The sequence below is a fragment of the Meleagris gallopavo genome, chromosome 2 (assembly GCF_905368555.1).
Source record: "Meleagris gallopavo chromosome 2, MGAL_WU_HG_1.1, whole genome shotgun sequence".
NCBI classification, from domain to species: Eukaryota; Metazoa; Chordata; class Aves; order Galliformes; family Phasianidae; genus Meleagris; species Meleagris gallopavo.
The window spans coordinates 47,430,489-47,453,425 of record NC_139405.1 but is presented as its reverse complement, the minus strand read 5'-3'; the positions used below and the strand labels follow the sequence as shown (position 1 = coordinate 47,453,425).

Sequence of the window (22,937 nt, the reverse complement as noted above, 5' to 3'; positions counted from 1 at the left end):
AATGTGACTGGGTGTTAAAATGTGTTTTCCAGCAAACGAGCCTTAGAACGTATGTTACTTTCAAGTTGTCTGCAGAGCATTCTTGACGTCCCGTTGTAAGAATCTTCCCATCTGAATTTCTTGTGCACCCCGCTGGGCAGCGGGGCTTGTTGCCAAGAGGACCGTTGGTCTTCAATTTTTCTTCCCGAGTTGTGCGGAAATGCAGCGTACTGCCGGAGAAGAGAAGTGCATCCCCCGCGGCCAACCGTCGGGCTGCCCGCGGCAGCACACAAACGCCCCTCGGGCCGGGCCTCGCCTCGCCTTCCCCGCCCGGGCCGAGGCAGCGGGGGGAGCGCCGGGCGCGCAAGGGCGGCCGGGAGCTGCCCATATCCGGGAAGCCCTCCGCGGCGGAGACACCGACAAAATGGCGGCGCCGAACTGAGCTCCGTGGCGGCGGCGGCGGGCCGTGGCGGAGGGAGCGAGCGGCCGCGGCGGGCAGCGCGGAGGACCGCGGCGGTCGTCGCCGCGCGGGCGGGGCCGGGGCGCTGCCGCCGCCGCCCTCTCGCGCAGGTGGGTCGGTGGCGGAGGGAGCGGGAAGCCGAGGCCTGGCTTCGGCGCGGGGACGGCCGCGAGCTCTCCGCCGGAGAACGCGAGCCGGGTCCGGATTCCGCCGCCCCGCGGGTCCGCTCGGCCGCTCTTTCCTCGCGTTCCCCGGGGGGCGGCGGGGCGACCGCCGCCCTTCCCGGCGCGTGGGCCTGCCGCGGCCGGGGAGCGTCTGTCCGTGGGAAGAGCCGCGTCCCGCTGCGGGAGATAACGGGGCGGGCTGAGAGCGCCGTGTGCCCGTGCACGGCGAGCCGCGCTCATTGCCGCGCTGAGTGCGCCCTTCTGCGCCGGGCTTTCCTCCTCTTCTAGAGGCACTCGGCGCTGGCAGCGCGTCCTTCGGTAGGCGGCTCGGTGGCTGTAAGTGCTGGAAAGAATTGCTGCCTCTCCTTGGTTTGAATCGAGCGCCTGCGAACTTAAGTTGATGGCTCCCAAATTCTTGTGTTGGTTTGGTTTTCCTAGTGATGAAGTCTTGAGATCACAAATAAATTACTGCACCCAGGGTATGGAAGTGGAATCAAAGACAGCTTACAACACGGTGCTCAATGCTCAGTGGGGGAAGAGGAATTTTTAAATGTGTTCAAAGTTATTTAGATATAAAATGTTACAAACTTGCTGGAAAGCCGTGCGTTGCTTTTTTTTCCTCAGAAAAAACATGGTTGTCTGTGAAAAGACAAGTGTTTGTTGTTTTTCTTACAGTTTGACTCATAGTAGAAAATACTATTCAGTTCAAAGTTTCAGGGTGAAATGATTTTTTTTTTTAATTTTTGTTCTTTAACTAGTTTAGGGAATTAGGGAGTTTCATTAGTGAAAGTACTACTGACAAACAGGTTTATCACTTAGGTGTAAGGACACACGAGAGCGAGGGGGAATACCTGCTATAGGGAGCCTGCTGTAACAGGGGGTTGCACTAGACAGTGTCCGGAGGTCCCTTCCAACCACTGCAGTTCTGTGATTCTGTAGGCACGTGTCATTTCCCTTGGGTGCAGTCAGCTCTTTCTGGTTAGAGGTGAATGACTCTGGTCGATCTCTTACTGAGCAGTTAAAATGTTCTTGTTTTACAACGTATACAAACGTCTCCGGGAGGAGGTGACCTGAATTTTAAGTTTAGATGTAAAGCAGTGTTAGCTGTAGCCAATGTAATGCTTGCTTTCTCTGATTTTGTAAAACTGGGAGACAGGTTTAATTGGCTTTCTAAGCAATTAAGACTGCTGTCTCACATAGGCATCTAACTTATTACTCAATCCTGCTGTCAAAAGAAACGACCTGCCAAAAAGCGACTGTTATCTGGGTAAGTTGCCCCAGCCTGATTTGCACTGTGCGGCCTTACACGCAGTTGCACAGACCCAGGTGTGCGGTGGCAGGTAAGCAGGATGGCTGCTTCATGCTGGCAGAGCTTTAGCTGGATTACCCTGCCAATGGTGAACTAATAATCGCTCTTAATTTTGGCTGAATTTGCACAAGTAACTGAAATTACTGAGCTCTGTCATTAAATACTGTTGAATAAACTCACCTAGAGGTTTTGCTTTTTTGGAGGAGAGAATTCCTTCAGACGCTGTTAGCATGCGTCCCAGCACTTGTGAATCCAGTTTGTGTTCTGAAGCAAGTCTCTTGGAAGGAAAAGGAACATGCCAAGCAAAAGTATTTTCTAGTAGAATTTCTCCCTTTTCTTTGGGAAAAGCGTTTTTAGCCAAGTGTTTTTCAATGCAGTCTTAAGCATCACGTTTTGAAAATTATCTTGAAACTGGGCCAAATTAAATTATCTTTTAATTGCTCTTATGACATGCTTTCTGCTGAAGGTTTCTTAATACTCTAGACAAAACCTTACTGTTTATTATTAAAACTCACTTAGATGCTTGATAATCTTTTCCTTATTCAGTGAGTACTGAGGAACTGCATGCTACCAGATTGCAGGAAAAAGCTTTAATATCAGTACCAAACTGTCTTCATTTAAAGTTCTGTATCTACCACAGAGCAAGGAAAGTGTGGGTGCAGTTGTAGCACCGAAGATTTAAGCAGTTCCATTCAAGAAAGTACAGTATGAAGATTCCAAGGCGAATGGCATCAGGTGGTTGTCCTTTGTGTTCCTTCTTGCAAGCCTGGTTTGTGTCTTTCTTCTTTAAGCTTTCCAATTTCATTCATGCATAGGTAGTGTGTATATGCCACCTGTATAACGTGTATGGGTGTCAGAAGGTTCTTTTTCCTATTAGCTGCTTGTCACATTCTTCCTCAGTTGTTGAATCACTAATTGGTTTATGGCAGTGCAGATATCGTGGAAGTGAAACCAGGGTAAAGAAAGAGTGGCTTCTATGTGGGCTGTTTGAAAGTCCTTAGATGTGTTTAATTCAGATGTCTGTCGTGAGAAACACCTACACAGTACTTCAAGAGACAAATGATGCTTACAAGCATCTGGATCCTCAAAATCCTTTAGAAAATGGGGAAGGCAAAATTTGAGTGCGTTAATCTATCGGGTGTTGAGCTGTGGTAAAGGAGCAGTGTGAATTAAGCTTTATAATTCTTCTAGTTGCCTCTGAAGACAGTGCTAAAACATGTAATTTTTGTGTCTTGTACTGTCTTTAGTATATGATCTGCCCCTGTGGAGCAGTATGGACTGCAGAAGGTTTATTTCAGGATACTCTGAAGAGGCAGAGGCTCTGTAACCTCTTAGTGTATCACCTTAGTTTCTGTAGCTTTGCCATACTGGTTACAGTACATGCTAATGCACAGCACAGAGGCAGAAATTTTAGTTCACCACAGAGCACAGAGTTCCTTCCCTGATGAGTCAGGCCATTCAAAATGCAGAAATTATTTATTTTTGGCAGAATTTTCTGTTTTCCTTACCAAATGTCACAGTTACGTTTTCAGTGAATTTAATGCTTGAGTTGTTAAATGATATTGCAGTGAGAAAGTTTTGATTTTCTTTTATCCTCCTGCACCCATCTCTCTTTATATTAAAAAAATATATAACTACTAGCAAAATACAGCTGGATCCAGAAGGCTCAAGCTGAGACTGCGATAGCCTTAGAAAACTGAGACCTTAAACAAGATTAGGTGGAAGACGGTACTAGAAATCGTAAAGTTGCATGTGATGAAATTGGCCATTTTTTTTATATATGCGGCTGGTGGAGAATGGATAAATCACAGTAGATCTATACATACTTTGTGCCTCCACCTGCTCGTGGAGCTTGGTGTCAGGGCTTTTGAACAGCCAGCATGGTGGTCCATGGTGTAGCTGACTGCCTGGCAAGTGCAGCAGGCACCTTCAGCTTTCCAGAGTGCTGATGGAGAGAATGTGGGCATGGGAATGAGGGAATGGGAACAGCAGACAAGGAAGGCAGAGAAGCAGCGGTAGGGCTGTGTGGGGGAAGTGCGCTTAGCAGCTATGTCTGCACCTTGGCTTTGAACCTCACCCTGAGTTCCTGTCTGCTCAAACTTGAGGCATCTATGACATTCCTTAAAGGACTGTTAGGAGCCCAGCAAAGTTTCTAGTTTGGGTTATGTAAAGACTCCCTGAAGAATTTGGGTAGCATACTTGTACGAACTCCGAAGGCGTCACTGCTTGTCAATGTTTTACTTGTAATGTGTAATGGGATTTTTGTTTTGTTTTCTTAACAGGATAGCTGCTTTGGATTGTGACACACTTCAACACTACAGGAACCACAGTTTAGCAGCAAGCAGTCGCTGCCTTCACGTGTTCTGAAACTACCAGCCAGCCTTTCTGGAGTTTTGCATTAGCGCGAGTCCTTGGTGAAGGTTGCATATATACATGTTTTCATGAAGAGAACTGAGAAGCCAGAAGGTTACAGACAAATGAGGCCTAAGACTTTTCCTGCCAGTAACTATACTGGCAGCAGCCAGCAGATGCTACAGGAAATACGAGAGAGCCTCAGGAATTTACCAAAACCCTCAGATGCTGCTAAAGCTGATCTCAGCATGGGGAAGATGTCATCTGAAGATCCTCGACAAGGTCGAAATCCCCCCAAATTTGTAACATATCATAAAGTTTTGCAGGAGATAAGAAACTCACTGCTGCCCTTTGCAAATGAAACTACTTCAGCTGTCAAAGGAACATCAGAAGTTAATCGACAAATGCTGCAAGACTTACAAGCTGCTGGCTTTGATGAGGTGAAATATTTTGTATTCAAGTTTTAGTGTTGTGCTAACTATAAACTATCAGTGTTGGTCATGGAATGTTTAGACAGCATATGATAAGCAAAATCTGGTGGAGTTCTAATTAGAACTTAATGAAGGGATGAAGAAGGGAAACAGATTTAGAGAGATTTGGCTATTTTTCATTTTTTCCACCATTTGCACTATGTATGGTAGGGATTGTTTTAATTCTATAAATCAGTTTAGACAGAGAGAACTGGACACTTCAGAAGATGGATTTTGCTTTGATACTCACCAGAATTTTAAATTGTGCACAACTAAAATGCGTTGATAAGGTATGGCCATTCTAAAGTGAAAGGCAGCACCACATATTTCAGGATTAAATTTTAATGATCTTTTCACATCTGTTGTTAGTGGAAAATCAGTGAGGAAAAAATGTTATAGCTTTTTTTTTTTTTTTTCCCTGACAAAAATATTTAACAAGGTATACTATAAAAGCAATTTCAGGTTATCTTCTCTGCAGTTATGTTCTCAAGACAAAAATGTTGCGATCACAGCACTTGAAAATCATGGGTACAAGTCACTATTCTGCTATCATTGATATATAAAAAAAAAAAACCAAGAACATTAGACAATTATGCACTAAATTTACTTCCATTCATTCAGTATGTGAAAGGAGTTTGAAATATGGTTTCTAGGAATATAAAATGACCATACTTAGAGCTCCTGTGTCTTTACTGGGGATTGCACATCTACGTATTCTCATTCCTTCTCTGTAAATCTGAAAAGCAGATAAAAACACAAACTAGCAAACTACTCTGCCACCCTGGGATGGTACAGTGCTTCCCTTTGAAGGAGCGTGCTGACTGCCCTAGCACCCAGCTCATAAGTTCTGCGATGCTTTGGTATTCACAGGGAGGTTAAGAGGAGCGAATTTCTGTAAAGCTATGAATTGGTATTTCCTCAATAATGTCCCAAAATGAGGTGCTGATTCTGGAAAAAAACGCTTTTTTTTGGCTTCCCAAATGCAAAGACCAAGCTTGATTTTCAGTAAGAATGGAAGGATTTTATAGTGATAAATGATTTTTTAATGATTTGTTCCTTATCTGTGGTTTGCTGCTGGAGTGGTTTTGTTTTCTTAAATGGATTAGCTCTCGTATCCACTGTTACAGAATGAGTTTCCAGTCACTTTCCCAGGCTGTGGAATGGTTTGTGGCTGGATAGTAAACTAGAAAACCATCTCAAGTTGGTATTTCTGTTGGAGCCTCTGTGTCTTGAAACCTTTTGTCTTCTACCCTTTGTTCTTGGATACAACCAAGAATTCACAGGGCACTTGGGATTACGTGGACCTCTTCATCAGAGGCAGAGACAGCGTAAGCAGTTTTTGCCACATGATAACCCACAGCTGTGTTTCCACAATAGTCCATATAGGAGTGGCCTGCAGACACCACCAGGGAGCAGATACAGCTGATAGCATTTTTCAGAGTGAGGGGGTTGAGACAAGAAGGAAATAAGGGGGTATTTTGAGCTGGGTATTCTGGACAGGATTGTAGTTGAGTGCGTTAGCTGCTTATGGTTTGTCCAGATTGGGCTGTTTCTAACTTATATTAGGTATGTTTGTGCCTTAGCAGGTTACATGGACGTTACTTTCTTGATCTCTGGTGCACTGCCAGAGGTTTTCTAATCTGCTATATTTACAGTAGAGGCAAACTTAAGTAGTGGTTACCAACTTCATTTTCTGTTTTACTTAGCTCTTGTCAGAACCTATATTAAGTTTTAGTGGGATTTTATTAGGGTGTTCAAAATGGATTTGAAGTAACAATAAAAGCTTATTTTAAATCAGAGCAAGGTCTTTGCTGTATTGCAGGCTCAGTAGTCACTTGAGGTTTGGAAACATGGTGAGTTTATTCCCACCTTTTTCATTCTGCATGTATTGATTGTATCACAGTAGTTTTGGTCATTTCCTTCAGTCACCTTCTTTAATAGTAGGTAGCATTCAGGGTTAAAGCTGAAATTGTGTGTGTGTGTGTGTATATAAGTAGTAATAAAATGAGAGTAGTAGAAAATATAGTACACTATACTATAGAATTTTGGAAAAAGAACAAAATAGAAGAATGTAATTCATTCTACTCATTTAAAAAAAGGAAAAAAAAGACATCCTAAATTGTTTACAGGAAATCTGTCTTATTGAGATTGAAGTTCAGTTCGAATGTGTTGTATGTAAGGGAATACTTTCCAAGATGTCTAATACTTCATCTGACATAAGTGACCATAAAGTATTCTTCGTTAGGAGAGACCCTTTGGCTGGCTCTTCCTCATGTTCTCTGATTAGTGGACATGGAATTTAAATTTAATCTAAAATATTGCTCATTCTGTACTTTAAGTTTATATTTAACTTTATAGCTTGATGATGTGAACTTGTTATTTTATGTCTGCGTATTGTAGACTAATTTTGCTGAAAAGCTGGTGAATCTGTTTTTGAAACTAAGAGGATTAGAGTAGTTAGGTATAAATGAATGATGAGCCCTGTAAAAAGCATTTTCACATTGGAAATGTAATACTAAAGACAGTCTAACCTTCTGTTTGCACAATGATCCAGTAGCATACTGATGCTGAAAATGTACTTCTTTGCAACAAGTCAGTCCTGCCTATAATAGTTGAAATGTTGCAGGTGTAACTGTCTCATGAAAAAGTGATGAGATCAAATGCTGTAACTTTTTGATCCAGCAATGTCACCTGCTCTGTAAACATCAAGGCTATCTTGTTTTCTATATGTATGTATGTATATTCATTTTATTATTATTTCTGAAGGCTGTGCATATTTCATACATTTACAATGTAAAAAACATACAGATGTAGTGAAAGTATAAATGTGAGTCTGAATTAGAAATTGATACTGACCTCTTCCCTTCTGAGCCCTCTTGGACTTCCCATTGATTTTGCTGGTAGATGAATCATAGAATGACTTGGGTTGGGAGGGACCGTAAAGATCATCCAGTTCCAGCCCTCCTGCCATATACTGCTGCAACTTGGTGACTTGTTCAAAAATAATGTGAACTGAAATGATAGCTTTGATATGACAAAGTATGGCCATAACAGATCACTGGAAGGCAGTGTGGTTAATTAAAGGGAGTCACTCTGTATATATATTTTTTTCAAATTCTGAGTCAACTGCACAATACCATTCAATAAAAATGGGAGAGGAGTGCCTGACTTTTTTCATCACCTCTGTTTCTTGACTTCAATCACATTCAAGTCCAGAGAAACACCACTGATCCATAACGCATTTTTCATTGACAAACCTGGGATTGGTCATCTGATCAAGGCTTCTCTTTGGATCTCTAAGAACACAGCAAATCCCCACCACAAAAATAACAGAATTTCTGCCAATGTTGTTGTGTTTACTAGTAAAAAATACTTGAGGAGAAATTAACAGATATTTGTTGACATTCCAGGTTGAAGAAAAATGAGCAAATGCAATAGTACTGAATGTCACATTTGGATATCTTTTATAGAATAAGTTAAGTTAGATGGGACCTCTATCTGTTATCTGAGTAATGCATATAACTAATAAATACCCAGAATAGACAAACTGTAAGAATAGTGTGGTGATACATTCAATATCAAAATATAGTTGTTTTTTTGGAAGATCCAGACTATTAACTTTTTGGAGGATATTTTTGGAAAAAACCTTGTTAGATTATTTTTAAGTTGATTGAGAGAAATCATTATGTATTTTGGCAAAATCACTGGAGGATATTTGGCTAAATTCTCATGATTTTTATTATTCTTGCTATTTTTAGTAACTTTTTGTATTTAATTTTCCCTTTAGGATATGGTTATACAAGCCCTTAGACAAACTAACAACCGTAGTATAGAAGCAGCCATCGAATTTATTAGTAAAATGAGCTACCAGGATCCTCGTCGGGAACAGATGGTTGCAGCTGCAGCAAGACCTGTAAACGCAGGTATGAAACCACCAGGTAGGTATATTCATGGCACTTCAACTCATTGACTGTGGTCTTACTGTGAAAAATACAAAAGAGCACACTCTTTCATGTGCTCAGAGTAGAAGAGTAGAGGTGCTGAGATACAGAGTTTTGCTTTGAAGATTATTTGTGAAGTATATAATAGGATTTGTTTGAAACATGATTATCTTTGATGTGAATTTAAGACTTTTTTTTTAATATCTGCTTGTTTTTAGCATTTTGCCTAAGTATTAGAATCACAGAATCATAGAATCACCAAGGTTGGAAAAGACCTCCAAGATCATGCAGTCCACCCATCACCAATATTTCCCACTAAACCACGTCCCTCAGGACAACACCTAAACAACATCCTTGTATTATATTCAAGGAATGATACTCAGATCTCAGTCATTTTTGCCCCTAGTTGTTGTGATGCTTGTATTTTTTCTCAGTCATGTACCATTTAGAAATCAGTGCCGTTTAGAAGTCAGTGAACTTTGACTTAAAGTTGAATACTCAACAGTTGTCTCTTTAAAGTTGTTTTAAATCCACAATATAGATGTGAGGAAAAAATGATAGTCAAGAGTAGCAATATAAGCATTTATTTTCATTTAGCCTCTGAAGCAGAACTAGCTGGTGCTTGTATGAAGCAGCTAGCTAAATGCTACCATTGAGCTGTAATTTTCATTATTACTTGCAAAGTTATCATAGTTAGCATGTTCTTTTACTGAAATGATAGAAATGCTCTGTTATCTTTCTGTAAAAGCAGGGACTGTACAGCAGTCGATTAACCGCAAGCAGAGCTGGAAGGGTTCTAAGGAATCGTTGGTTCCTCAGAGACACGGTCCTTCCCTGGCGGATGGAGTAGTTTATCGCTCAGAAAGTCCCAGCTCTCAGCCTGATGTAGGAAGGCCGCTCTCTGGATCTGGCATTGCAGCATTTGCTCAAGCTCACCCTGGCAATGGACAAAGAGTGAATCCCCCACCGCTCCCCCAGATAAGGAGCGTCACGCCACCTCCTCCACCTCCTCGAGGGCAGACACCCCCTCCCAGAGGAACCACACCACCGCCGCCTTCCTGGGAACCAAACGCTCAGACAAAGCGTTACTCTGGGAACATGGAATATGTGATCACCCGTATTTCTCCAGTGCCACCAGGTGCATGGCAGGACGGTTATCCACCTCCACCGATGAATCCGCCACCCATGAATTCTTCCACTCAGGGTCAGAGAGGCATGAGTGCTGTCCCCATTGGAAGGCAACCAATAATCATGCAGAGTTCTGCCAACAGCAAGTTTAGCTTTCCTTCAGGAAGGGCTGGAATGCAAAATGGTAATTGTCAGGCAGAGTTCATAGTTCACCAGAATGTTGTGTCTGGGAACTCGGTGAGTCGCCAGCCACCTCCATACCCAATGAACTCAACTAATAGGCAGAGTCCTACAGCACTACAAATGCAGGCAGGGGGATCTGCTCCCCCTTCAGCATACACCAATGGGAATCTTCCTCCAACAATGTTGGTGCCAAATAGAAATAGTCACAACATGGAACTTTATAATACAAACGTAGCTGGAATCCCTGCATCCTGGTCACAGCCCCCACCTGTGCAGCCGCAGTCATCACCCGGCAATGGGCATGAAATCCCTGCATGGCAGCCCAACCTTCCAGCACGGTCAAATTCTTTCAACAACCATCATGGAAATAGACAGAGTCACGCTAGCGGCTCTCAGCCTTCAGCCACTACAGTAACGGCTATAACACCAGCTCCTATTCAGCAGCCAGTGAAAAGTATGCGTGTGTTAAAGCCAGAGCTGCAGACTGCCTTAGCACCAACTCACCCTTCCTGGATGCCGCAACCAGTACAAACCATTCAGCCCATTCCCTTCTCCGAGGGTCCATCTACAAACATGGCGGTTATGCCACCTGTTGCAGAGGCTCCAAATTACCAGGGTCCACCCCCACCTTACCCCAAACACTTGTTACACCAGAGTCCATCTGTCCATCCTTATGAGACTGGACCAAAGCTTAGCAAAGAGGAACCACCCATTTCATCTAAGGAGGAAGAGAACGAAAAGAATTATGAATGTGTTGATTCAGCAGACAAAGAAAAGAAACAGATTACAACATCTCCCGTTCCTGTTAGAAAAAACAAGAAAGATGAAGAACGGCGAGAGTCTCGTATTCAAAGCTATTCCCCTCAGGCTTTTAAGTTCTTCATGGAGCAGCATGTGGAGAATATACTCAAGTCACATCAGCAACGTTTACATCGGAAGAAACAACTGGAGAATGAAATGATGCGGGTAAACTCTTTCTCCTAAATCTTTGACTAGAATTGCCTTAATGGTAGGACAAATTGTACAGGTACATAGAACATTGTAGTACAGCATGGTGTTGAGGGCTGTTCTTACTTTTTTGTATTTCAGATGTGGCAGTTTCCTCATTACTTTGCTTATGTTCTTCATTGTCTTCTTAGAAATTAGTTTTGTGAACTAAGGTTTCAGTGTGTCTAAACACAGCTCGTATGGCTTATAATTGGTAAGGCAGAAGAAGCAGGATTTCTGTATGAACTGAGATTTAACTACTTGGCTTATAGTTTATTTTCAGGATTCTATTTAATCCTGATTCTTCTTTTGAGTGAGCTCTGTGCAGTGTTTTAATAGTATGTGTAGGTGTGTATAAGGAAACACTGCAGGGACGAGTTGGTACACCTTTTATGTAGTCACCTGAACAATATCTTTTGCAGTTTGTTCCCACTAGTAAGAGGGTTTTTGAAGTTCATACCTTTAAAAAAAAAAAAAAAAAAAAGTGTTTAATTGTATATTTCTAAAATGAGAGTGATGTGGTACTTTTTGGCAAAGTATTTTATAATCCAGACTCTAAAGGTGTCTGTTCAAACAATCAAACAAGGTGTAACTGAATGGGATGATAACAAACACCTGCAAGAATATATAGAAGCAATTTCTTTGCACATACGTGAAGTCAGTGGTCTGTTCCTGAGATTTCATGTTCTGTGAAACAATCTAAAAGGTTAAAAAAGCAAGTGATGTATGTATGTGTAATTTCAAAAGTGAAAATCATGAGATTATTAAGACTTGCAGAAATGAAGATTTGAGATGCATTTTATATATTCTTAGCAGCTGTAGTTGAAAATTGGACATAATTGTGATGTGCCTTTTAAAAATGCACTTGGCTAATGCCACTTCCTTGAAACGCTATTTTTTAGATCCATGTTTTTTATTCTTTGAAAATTCCTACTGTAAGCTGTAGTGTTTTATGTTTGGTTAATCATAAAATATGTAAATGTTAGCAAGATTTCCTGAAATTCTTTCTAGATCTTTATTCTTAGTTTTCTCTCTTTCCTTTTCACTTTCACTAACAGCTGATTTAAACTGTTAAGGTGTGGGAAGCTTTCCTGAACTCTGTAGCCTCCATCCCTGTGTAGGCAAGTAAGATTTTTGGAGCAACAGTATTTTTTTTATTAAAGAGTAGCATGATCCCTTTTTAGAGGTCTTTGCATGCAATCCCGCATCAAAATTAAGCATGAATTTTATTTTGACTATTTTTTAGTACTGAAAAGTAAGATTATAACTCATGTTGATTTGCAAACTTCACTTTCCCTTCTTCCTGTGTTGTTCCATAGTACCAGAATCATGTCTTACTTAAGCAAAGACACTGACTGTAAGCTTTCTTGAATGTTTTCTTTGTACATTTAAAACACTTAAGTGAATGTCTTTTTTTTTATATGAAATACTTTTTATAATATTTATGCTAGATTGAAAGCTGGGATGTTTAATTGCAGACTGAAGCAGGGGAAATGCAGTATTACACTGCAGCAAGCCTCTTCTCTTTCATCAGGTTGTAGGACAGAATTCCCACAGTAGTGTAGTATATTTGAGGTCTTCATGATAAGAAGTAAGGGTAACTAGTTCACTGCACACTGTTAGGAAGTTTAAGAGGATTAAACAGGTATCGATCCCCCTCTCTTCTCCTCCTTGGTAGGAATTTTGAAAATCAGAAAAGAACACAGAACGTATCCCAGCAGAAATATCTGCCTTCGGCAGATGCTGTATTTCTAGGATAGGTGATGTATTTGTGTTCTGTCGGGTCTTCTGGGGAACTAAGAGGAGGTCTGTCAGAAATATTTAATTTGAATGTGTGAATTTACTTCCTTTGCACTCGTGCCCAAGTATTATGCTAGATATGTCTGTCACAAATAGAAATTTAAGTAGTCATGATCTAAGGAACAGATGAGAAGAAAGTAAAATGAGAGTAAATGGTGTGATAGTAGATAGCAATTCAGGAAACTTGTGCCTGATGCTGAATAGAAGTTACAAGAGATGTGAGTATGTACATGCTTATGCACCTGACAAAAATAGTAAATTTTTGATAAATTCCATAGCTGAGAAGTCTTGTAACAAATTACTGCAGTATGGGGAGAGATCAGTTTGTGACAAACGTTTATTTTAATGAATGGCATAGGAAAAAGTGAAGGCTGCATTTGAGTGAATAGATGCCAAATTAGGCTACATAATTTGGATTTTACAACAAAATTGTTAGAATGCAACAACAAGAAAGTGACAGGAATTTTGGAGACTGTATTTTGTATGTCTTGCAGTGATTAACTCCCTCCTAGTGTTTTGTTACCTCCTGGACCATTTTCTTTGCTAATTATCTAACAGGTGGGATTCTATTTGTGTGCAATTGGCGCTGTCCTGAAGGAGACTTAATGGTGCAGGGGGCACTTGAGAGATGCTCTGTTGTCTGAAGTTTAAAAAATGTCGTCTTGATCTTTTGAGTTCTTCAGAAATGCCTTCTTCTGCACTGAACTGTACCTTAAGCACGTTCATCCACAGAAAACTTAAGATGCTTTCCACTGTATCTCTCTTTTCAAGGGCACTGCCTTGGTATTCCTACAGTAACATGGAGGTCAGTTGCACACATTGGCTGTACTTGAGGTAGCAAGTTGAATGTATTTCCCAAAGCTAGCTCTATCTAACTGCTGCTTTTCTGACATAGATGAAAAATTTTGTCTCAGATTTGAGACAGCTTTCTCTATTTAAATCTTACTGCTATTCATTGTAAATTTTTTATAGTCTTTTTTTTTTTTTTCATGCTTGTAAGAAAATCTGTGATTCTAACAGTGTGGGGTTTTTTTGTTTTGTTTTTTTTTTTTGTGATTGATATATGGTATACTGAAGGCATTTGTAAGATACGAGTGATATCTAATTGGTCTTCCAATCACTCCTTTTTTTTCTCAATCACATATTATGTTTTGTCACAAGTTAAATTTTAAGTTGGGCGAAGCGTAGGAGTCATCTGTTAACAGACAGTATATACACGCCTCAACTGGTGATTATCTAATCCTGGTGATGGTCTTGGTAGTATTATGCAGATAGTATCTTAAGCATTGTAGTGTTAGGGGATAGACGTTGCAACATCTGGTATCAAGCATCAGTAAAATAATGTGACACTAAGAAATTGGAAACTTGTGCTGAGCAGCTGTTGTTATGTTTACAGGATTTCAGTTTATGCCGTGTTCCATTTTGTGGTTGGAGTGTCCAGGAAAAAAAAAAAAGTTATTCTGTAGGTTGCACTGGCAAATCAGTGCTGTTGGCTGGCAGTTTCAAGCCAGATGGACAGAAAAACAATTGAAACGCTATATAAAAGGAACATTAAAATGTTGAAAATGTTTACAGAAAACAAAAGAAGGAATGAACATAAAGTCCTGTAGTGGTAACATCACAAAGAAAATAACAATTCTGAAGAAAAAGTTTTCTTCAGAATGAATGAAGAGATACCTGATTCCAGGGCCTGAAATTCTCCTTGATAGATGCTATTGGAATGCTTAAAAGGAATTGAAGCCAGAAAAACACACCAGTAGGAGGAACCAGAGTTGGAATATGATGAGAATGCTTAGCATGGTTATAGAAGATAAAAGCATAGAAACTCTAGGCTGTGAGTTTCACGTGGCTTGTGAGAATTTCAGCTGTCAGAGTGCTAGTGGTATTGACCAAACGCCAGGTATGTTCATTCAAGATAGCGATACTTGCTGAGAAATGATAGTGGGTGGAGGAGTGAGCCACTTCCAAGAAACTGCTCCATCCAGCTTAGTGGTACACAGAGAGCAGCAGAGAGAACGTGACCGAGGCCCTGTTAGGGAGAGGTGGAACTTGTGGTAGGAGGGAAGACTGGGCCTGGGCTTGTGGTGGAGGTGTGCCCTGGGGTTGGGCGGACAATAGGAAAAGGTGCCAAGGTTTAAAGTTCTGCCTGGTGTAGATAGACATGAGCGTGGGAGCGTTGTAGCCCCTCCTGTAACTGAGATTACACTGATGTGGCCAGGACGATTAGTAACACTGCTTCAGCTAGGGTAGAGTGTAGAAGCCTTTCCCACTGCAGCTCCTCTGCATGTCTTGGCTGGTTTTTGCTCTGCATGAAGCATCAGGAAGACAGTTAATGCACATTGTTATTCTGATTAATAAAAAACAGGGCAGGTAATACTTAACAGTATTCTGTAAAACATTTCACAAAGGAAATAACCATTCCTATTTTTTAGGAAGAGGAGCTTAGCAACAAAGACATGAAGTAAGATTAAAAGGATCTTGTTAGTCTCACATATATAAGTATTTTATTTATTTTGCTTAAGATTTGTAATGATAAGAAGATCACCTAGAACTAAGAGTACTATTCACTCTTCAAATGTAATTCTCTTTTGCTGCACAGGTTGGATTGTCACCAGAAGCCCGAGATCAAATGAGGAAAATGTTGTGCCAGAAAGAGTCTAATTACATTCGGCTGAGAAGAGCTAAAATGGACAAGTCCATGTTTGTAAAAATTAAAACCCTGGGAGTTGGTGCATTTGGAGAAGTTTGCCTAGCAAGAAAAGTGGATACTAAGGCTTTATATGCAACAAAAACTCTGAGAAAAAAAGATGTGTTGCTTAGAAATCAAGTTGCTCATGTTAAAGCTGAGCGGGATATCCTTGCGGAAGCTGATAACGAATGGGTGGTTCGTCTGTACTATTCATTCCAAGATAAGGACAATTTGTACTTTGTAATGGACTACATTCCTGGAGGTGATATGATGAGTCTCCTAATTAGAATGGGTGTCTTTCCAGAAAATCTGGCACGGTTCTACACAGCAGAACTGACCTGTGCAGTTGAAAGCGTTCATAAAATGGGCTTCATCCACAGAGATATTAAACCTGATAATATTTTGATAGACCGTGATGGTCATATTAAATTGACTGACTTCGGACTCTGTACAGGTTTTCGATGGACCCATGATTCAAAATACTACCAGAGTGGTAAGAGAAATATAAAACTTTTTTGTTGTTGATGTTGGCATGTTATTCTTTTGAAGAAAATAAATAATGAGTCAAAAGATGACTGCAACGTTGCCTTCATGAACATTAAAGCATCTAGCAGTGTTTCTGCATTCGAATTACAGAAAACAACATTTAGGGAGCATTTCTGAGTGTAGGTAGGCATTAATTGCTTAAGAGGGAAGAAATAAACTATGATACTGAAGGTTTGTCCCATTAGTATCTTCTGTATCTTGGAGAGAAAAGATGTAGCGGCATAATTACGTAGTTAACAACTCTAACTCTATTCTGAAGGTAGAATTGATGTTTTAGATTGATCGTTCTTGAAAATCTTTCCCCAAGCATCCTTGTAACTGTTGATTTCTTTTAAAACTCTAAATGATGACTTAAAATGGTGGTTTAAAAAAAGCCAGAGGGAAAAAAAAAAATTCCATTAGTGATAAAATATAGATTTATATACTAATCTAAAATTAACTTTTTAATTCTTAGAGGCTTGTTTTTATTTTAGAAAAGAATTTTTGAATTACTGTTAGACCAGGCTTCTTCTGAGTATCTCAAGAGAAAGCAAAAGTGTTTGCGTTATTCCAGATAAGAGATTGAAACTGATTACTTGGAAGGCATAAATAAAACCTCATCGATTTTTATCTTTTGGTAATTAGCATCAATTGATGCTTTAAATGTTGTTTTTCTCTCTTTGTGTATATTGTTCTTGCTCTTATACAGTGTATAGTCAGTGTGGTTATGTTAAGAAAAAACTTGAGAAGAATCAAATTTTCTCATAATTACTCTAAAAATTAACTTCTCAGATGTCGTTTGTATCGTAAGCAAAAAGTCAAAATCCTGATGTTTTAAGACTTTTCAGTTATTTTTCTTGAGTTGTGAAATAGAAACTATTTTGTAATAAAAATATAATAAATAAAGAGAATTTAATTCTAGTTAAGCTCTGAAATAGCCTTTCTCAGTTTTGGCATTTTTTTTTCTCATGCAATTGCAGGTGATCATGCCCGTCAGGACAGCATGGATTTCAGCAATGAATGGGGTGACCCAGCGAACTGCAGATGCGGAGATCGGCTGAAGCCACTCGAACGTAGGGCTGCACGTCAGCACCAGCGCTGTCTGGCCCATTCCCTTGTTGGCACGCCTAATTATATTGCACCAGAAGTATTGCTACGAACAGGTAATGCATTTATTTTTATTTTTTTATTGTAATCTTGCTGCAACTTAACTGGCATTCCAGTAGCAGTTTCGCCTTTCTTACACAACTGCTTTTCCCAAGTATATATCTTGATAAAAACAGCTATTAATATAGAAATCTTAAATGTATTGAATAGAATTACCTTGCGAACTTGCAGGATTAAATATATACTGAGGCTTTTTTTTTTTTTTTTTCCTCCAGGTTACACACAGTTGTGTGACTGGTGGAGTGTTGGAGTAATTCTCTTTGAAATGTTAGTGGGCCAGCCTCCTTTCCTGGCACAAACACCTCTGGAAACACAAATGAAGGTAATTTTAAAAATCTCATGGTAACAGGTAGAAAAAGCTGAAAAAAGAGGGTTGAAAAGGACATGATCTTTCTAATTTATAATGGAATCGAAGGTGATTTTTTTGAGAGTGCTGCTTTATTCAAGGATGTTAGGAACTGGTAGTATTGTAATTGTTACAGTGACGGTGTGCTCATTTTGTAAGGGGACTTTAAGAATCACATTCATGTATTTTATCCGGTTATGCTGCAATTGTACCAAGTCAAATCACAGTTCAGATCTCCACCATGCTCTTTAACTAGAAGTGAGTGCAAGAAGTTATTAATTCCACTTTCTTCTCATTTTCCAGCAGTCTGAGTGGTGTTCTGCTACCACTTGGGTTCCATGCTCACTTATCTGCAGATTTCTTTTTGCAGTATCTGCAGGTGCTCAGCATGTGAGGATGGAGGAAGAGCAGTTTAGTGTGTCTGCTTAGGGTTGCTGGCAACTCAGAGCTGTTGGTCTCTCCCTTCCCTGACCTCACCTGGTTCAGAGAGACTACAAGGCTTCTGCAGTCTTCTGCTGCGCCGCTTTTACAAAACAGCATTCAACTCCCAAGATATTAATAGGCCCAAATGTACTTCTGCATTGATCTGTAATTTTAAATTTGTTCACCTTTCCAATAAATGAAATAATTAAAAATTCATTCATCTCACCTTCTTTTAAGATTGTGAGCCCTGTTAGGCACTGTTTTTTATTATATCTTTTGGGTTTACGGCAGGCATGCTCCATGCCAGACTCTAGTTTAGATCTGGACTGTGAATAAACTTTATCTAAATTTTGACAGATTGTCACAGAAAGTGTTCTTTCTGTTTCTGAAAAAACAGCTTCATATTTACCCTTATTAGTCTGAAAACGTTACTTCTGTTGAGTGATCTTTTTTAATTTTCACAGTGGAGTTTCTTTTCTGTGAAGTTGTAAATAAAGTAACACATCTTCTTACTTTAAAGGTTATCAACTGGCAGACTTCCCTTCATATTCCACCTCAAGCTAAGCTAACTCCAGAGGCCTCTGACCTTATTATTAAACTATGCCGAGGGCCAGAAGATCGTTTAGGCAAAAATGGTGCAGATGAAATAAAAGCTCATCCCTTCTTTAAAACTATTGATTTTTCAAGCGATCTACGGCGGCAGTCAGCTTTCTACATTCCCAAAATCGCTCATCCTACGGACACATCGAACTTCGATCCAGTCGATCCAGATAAATTGTGGAGTGATGATGATAAGGAAGGAAATGTAAATGATACACTTAATGGATGGTACAAAAATGGAAAACATCCTGAACATGCCTTTTATGAGTTCACATTCCGAAGGTTTTTTGATGACAATGGCTACCCGTACAACAACCCAAAGCCCATTGAGTATGAGTATAGTAGTTCCCAGAACTCAGAACAGCAGTCCGATGATGAAGAACAAGCAGGTAGAGGGGTTCAGAATCGTGACCTAGTTTATGTTTAGTAGAGGAGTAAACACAAAATAAACAGTTTATTTTGCAGCTGACATTTTTGAAAAGTGTTTTCTCTGAACAGAATTGAGAGAAGATTGCTAAGGTGAATATATGCACGTTCTTTATTGTTATTTTAAACACTAAGTTGTATTTGCTTTCCATCTCTGTACATTTTCCAGAATACATTTCCAAAATCCAGGAAATTCCTTTTCAAAAATTAATTTATTCCAACATTGTCAATTATTTAATTTAGAAGAGATTCGATGTTAGGTGAAAAAATTATGACTTGAATTTTATCATTGATCTCTGTACTCTAAGTACTTAAAATAGGAAATAGTCATTTATTTTTTTTCACCCTGAAATGATGCCTGATACCTATTTGTACATATACTAAATAATTTTAAAAAAACAAGTCTTTGTTTCAGATTTTTTTTAAATGACAGTTCTTCCTTTGCATTGACCAAATATAAAACTAAATTTACACTAATAAAGCTATCTGATAAGTTTGGCAGCCTCTTCCTCCCCTTCCCCATACCCTCACTGCTCGCTGTATTTAGTATATTTATTCAGTGTTGGGGAAAACTGAGCCATCTTATCTGGTGAAATGTTTCCAGCTGCTGCAGTAATGGCATAGTTCTCAGCTTTCAAACAGGAAAGAGTCTTGGCTGTACTATCAATGTGACGTAACAAAGTGTTAGAACTGGTCTTTTAAATACATAATTGAATTTGACATTAGTAATGCTGTAGTATGTGAGCAGGGGTCCTCGCTCAGAAACAACTTGATTGTCTCCTGTCATCAGTTCTGTGACAGTTTTGAGAGAAGGCAAGCTTTAGGAAAAGTACTTTTTTTTTGAAATCCAGTTTAATTTTCCAACTACAACAGAACTGTAAAGTGCATTTTAAAATTTTATAAAATAATTCAGTTGGAATTTCTGCTTTGAAAACAAAATTTTAGAATAGTTTCTTTATTATATGTTTGAAATAGTAATGAGGAAAGAGCAGAAATTATGGCTTTTGAGACTTCTTGTAGGATCTAGTTTCACTTGCTTTTAACAAGTTTCCTCCTAGTGACACTGGCAGTGAGAAATGTCATGCACCCAATCTGATCTGTTAGTTTTCCTTGGTGCATTTTCAGTGGTTCATCTTTCACAGCCCAATTCAGAACAGAACTAGTTACCTGTGTCTGTCTGTTGCATATTCTGCATTCCTGTTTCACAACTTCCCACAGCAGGTGAACAGGTGTTTTTTGGTCTCATGGTGGGAGGGCAATGAGCCTGCTGAAATTGCCAGGAGCAGGAAGCAAGGCAACCCTGTGAAAAAAAAAATTCCCTGAGAGAACACCAGGAGTTTCAGGTGAGAGGCAGAAAGAATTACACTTTTATTTCTCTCCATCTTGCTCTATTCTATGACTTCAACAGAGCGGTAAATAAAATGCACTATTTTTAGTAAACTTCATTCCTTTTAAAATCCATCCTTCTTGGAATTGAATTCCAATAGATAATTCCAAATTTATTGTACTTGTATAGTATTAGTGCTTTCTTAAGTTATTATTTTGTGCCTCTGCATTGTCCTTGTGTCTATTCTTGCAGCAAACTTCAGTTACTAATTCAGTTTTCTCACTTAAACTGGTCTAAGAAATCCTTGTGCACTTTCACCTATTTGTTGCCTTTCTGTGCTCCAATTCAATACCTGTTTTTGTGCCAGTGCAGCCATTTACAATGCTAATTATTGGCTCGGTGTAAAAATTGGTCTTTAGCATCTGGACGGTTGTAGTGCATGTTCATTGAAGTGAACCAGTGTGGTCCAAAAAATGGCTTATATTGGCATAACTGAGGGAGGAGTGAATTGCAGTGAGTAAAAATGGCTGGCAGCATGGAAACTTCATAAACAGACTTTGTCACAAGAGGTTTTTTTTAAATTCACCCTTCTCCTTAGAAGTGTCTAGAATTAGATGATGCTTAAAAAAAAAAAAAAGCAAAAAAAGGACAATGCTTTTCATAACCAGGTAGATATTTTCTACAGTGAAAATGGGCTGTAGCTTAAAATAATTCATTTTCTGTCCAGCTGTTCTACAGTTGTTGAAACAAAACAGCTTTTAAGATTCATTTCATTTAGTTTGAATATTATAAAATGGCTGCAGTGTATAGCTACTCCATTTTATGTAAAAAAGATGGTTTTCAATGTAAATAAACTTTTAAAGATTATCCTCTTTCATAGTAAGTATCCCAGTAAAACTGGTCTACTTTGCTTGGAGTAAAGTGTAATATATTGCTAGTTAAAGGTAATTTAATGAAACCTACCTTACCATTTGTGAAGTTTGCAGAGAAAATAATGTCAGTTCTTCATTATTAAATTGACTGTTAAAAATTGCTTTTGTTTATCTGAGTATATTTCTCCTTTGCTTGCTTTATATTATGTTATTATATTCCTATTTAATGTTGTTACTGATCTCTAGCAAATAAGTTTAAAATATGAAAACAAAAAAAGCCACCAAAAACAAAAACCCAGAAGGGTCCTGCAAGGGCACCGCAATTCCGTATGAACAAAAATGATGGCTTTTAATAAAAGAAATTGAGTGTTTTAAGGACATGCAAATACTGAAATATTAAATATTATTTTACAATTTTGAAACAAACCTTGTAAGAACTCACATTTTTAGGCTTTAGTAGATGCTTCTAGCATTTTCTGTTACCTTGTTAGAAGTTGTAATATTCCTTGTTTGAATTTTGCCGTCCGTATGCTAAAGCATTATATGTTTCTTTGCAAAAATGCAGTGTGTTTCAGTCCATGTTCTTCTCTAAAAAGAAAATTACTTATGTAATGATGGTGCGACTCTCCAACATACTATGCCTTACCCATGTTTGAAACGTCATGTTTCACACACTTTGAGTCTGTTGAGATTCTTTGTAGCTGCTGCTTAAAACATGGGTATTGTACTGGCTACACATCATGGGGATTGGTTTATACTGGCAGTAGAGAAAAGGCTCCTAACCAGCAGCTGTGGAATTATGCAGTGAATTTTAGTTCAGATTACTTTTCTCTCTGTAAAGCATGAAAACAAATTTCTCATATGTGTCCTTGTATACATATAAATTGTATTTATAAAATATTCTATAATCGTATACTGTATTGTAAATACTATTTGATATTCAGTGGCATTCTATCCTAGGGCAGGCCCTCTTGCTGTATCTTTTCTATCCTCAGTTTGTAATAGACTATAGAATATATGGCTAGGAAGTCACTGAGGCTGACTTGCCTTCTGCTGTTGCAAAGCTCAAAGCTGTGAGTGGGAATGATTTAGTCTCCTTTAATATTGTTTAGCTAATAGGCAGTGCAGTGGATGGGTTCTTAGATGTTGCTGCTGTCACCGAAGATACCGTTAGGCATTGGTTTCAGATGTCTTTGCCATTTCAGATCAGACCTTTTAATGTTTGCTTTAGTTCAGCCAAAGCAAAAAGATGTTAAATTGGGTCAACATGATAGTAAAACGTTTGAATGCCTTAAGACGCTCTTGATAAAGGCACTATTCAAGTTTACTGATTTATATATATATATATCTATATAGGCACATATATAGATATATTCTGTGTGTATATGTGTGTATATATAATGTCTTTTTTGTATTATAAACATTCTTCTGATTGTCACAGTTCCTTTGGATCTTCAATTAAATACATAGACCACTGCACAGTTCTGCTCAAGCAAATTATTTATTACGTGTTTGTTAGTAAACTTAAAAGTCTTGCATTATCTCATGACCATCGTAAGTTACTAGTCTTTGAGTGTTCCGTGCTTGTCTATGTCACAGCCTGGACACCCATTTTTGATAGGTTTCTGCATACTTGTAGTACTCTGCTGTGTGATATCCAAATGCCTGCTGGTACATTTGGGTTTTATAGTGGTATGTGATGTTATGGTTAACCATAAACACTGGGTCCCCTTGATGTTTGCATGGAAAGAACAAGCATCTTCTACACCATCTTTTACAGTAGGAATTC

General features: G+C 39.1%; 1 protein-coding gene across 5 annotated transcripts; it reads left to right on the top strand.

The window, feature by feature from the left end:
* Positions 1–409: 409 nt before the first annotated feature.
* On the top strand, positions 410–22,627 carry LATS1 (large tumor suppressor kinase 1). Of its 5 annotated transcripts, none has more exons than XM_085217019.1 (8): positions 410–549; positions 4,195–4,704; positions 8,522–8,657; positions 9,427–10,952; positions 15,373–15,955; positions 16,968–17,150; positions 17,370–17,476; positions 18,444–22,627. In XM_085217019.1, exons 2-8 carry the CDS (start codon positions 4,354–4,356, stop codon positions 18,948–18,950), a joined length of 3,393 nt encoding a protein of 1,130 aa, XP_085073145.1. In that variant the 5' UTR covers positions 410–549; positions 4,195–4,353; the 3' UTR covers positions 18,951–22,627. The 5 variants fall into 5 exon arrangements, with proteins under 5 accessions (XP_085073145.1, XP_085073144.1, XP_085073143.1 ...); XM_085217018.1 differs by having other exon boundaries at positions 9,424–10,952; XM_085217017.1 differs by having other exon boundaries at positions 8,522–8,672.
* The last annotated feature ends 310 nt before the right edge of the window (positions 22,628–22,937 follow it).

Coding starts and splice junctions, on each gene's coding strand:
- LATS1 (XM_085217016.1), top strand. CDS start 4,354: ATGAAGAGAACTGAGAAGCCAGAAGGTTACAGACAAATGAGGCCTAAG. Junction 8,673..9,423: donor CGCAGGTATGAAACCACCAG/GTAGGTATATTC, acceptor TTTCTGTAAAAG/CAGGGACTGTACAGCAGTCG. Junction 17,151..17,369: donor AGAAGTATTGCTACGAACAG/GTAATGCATTTA, acceptor TTTTTCCTCCAG/GTTACACACAGTTGTGTGAC.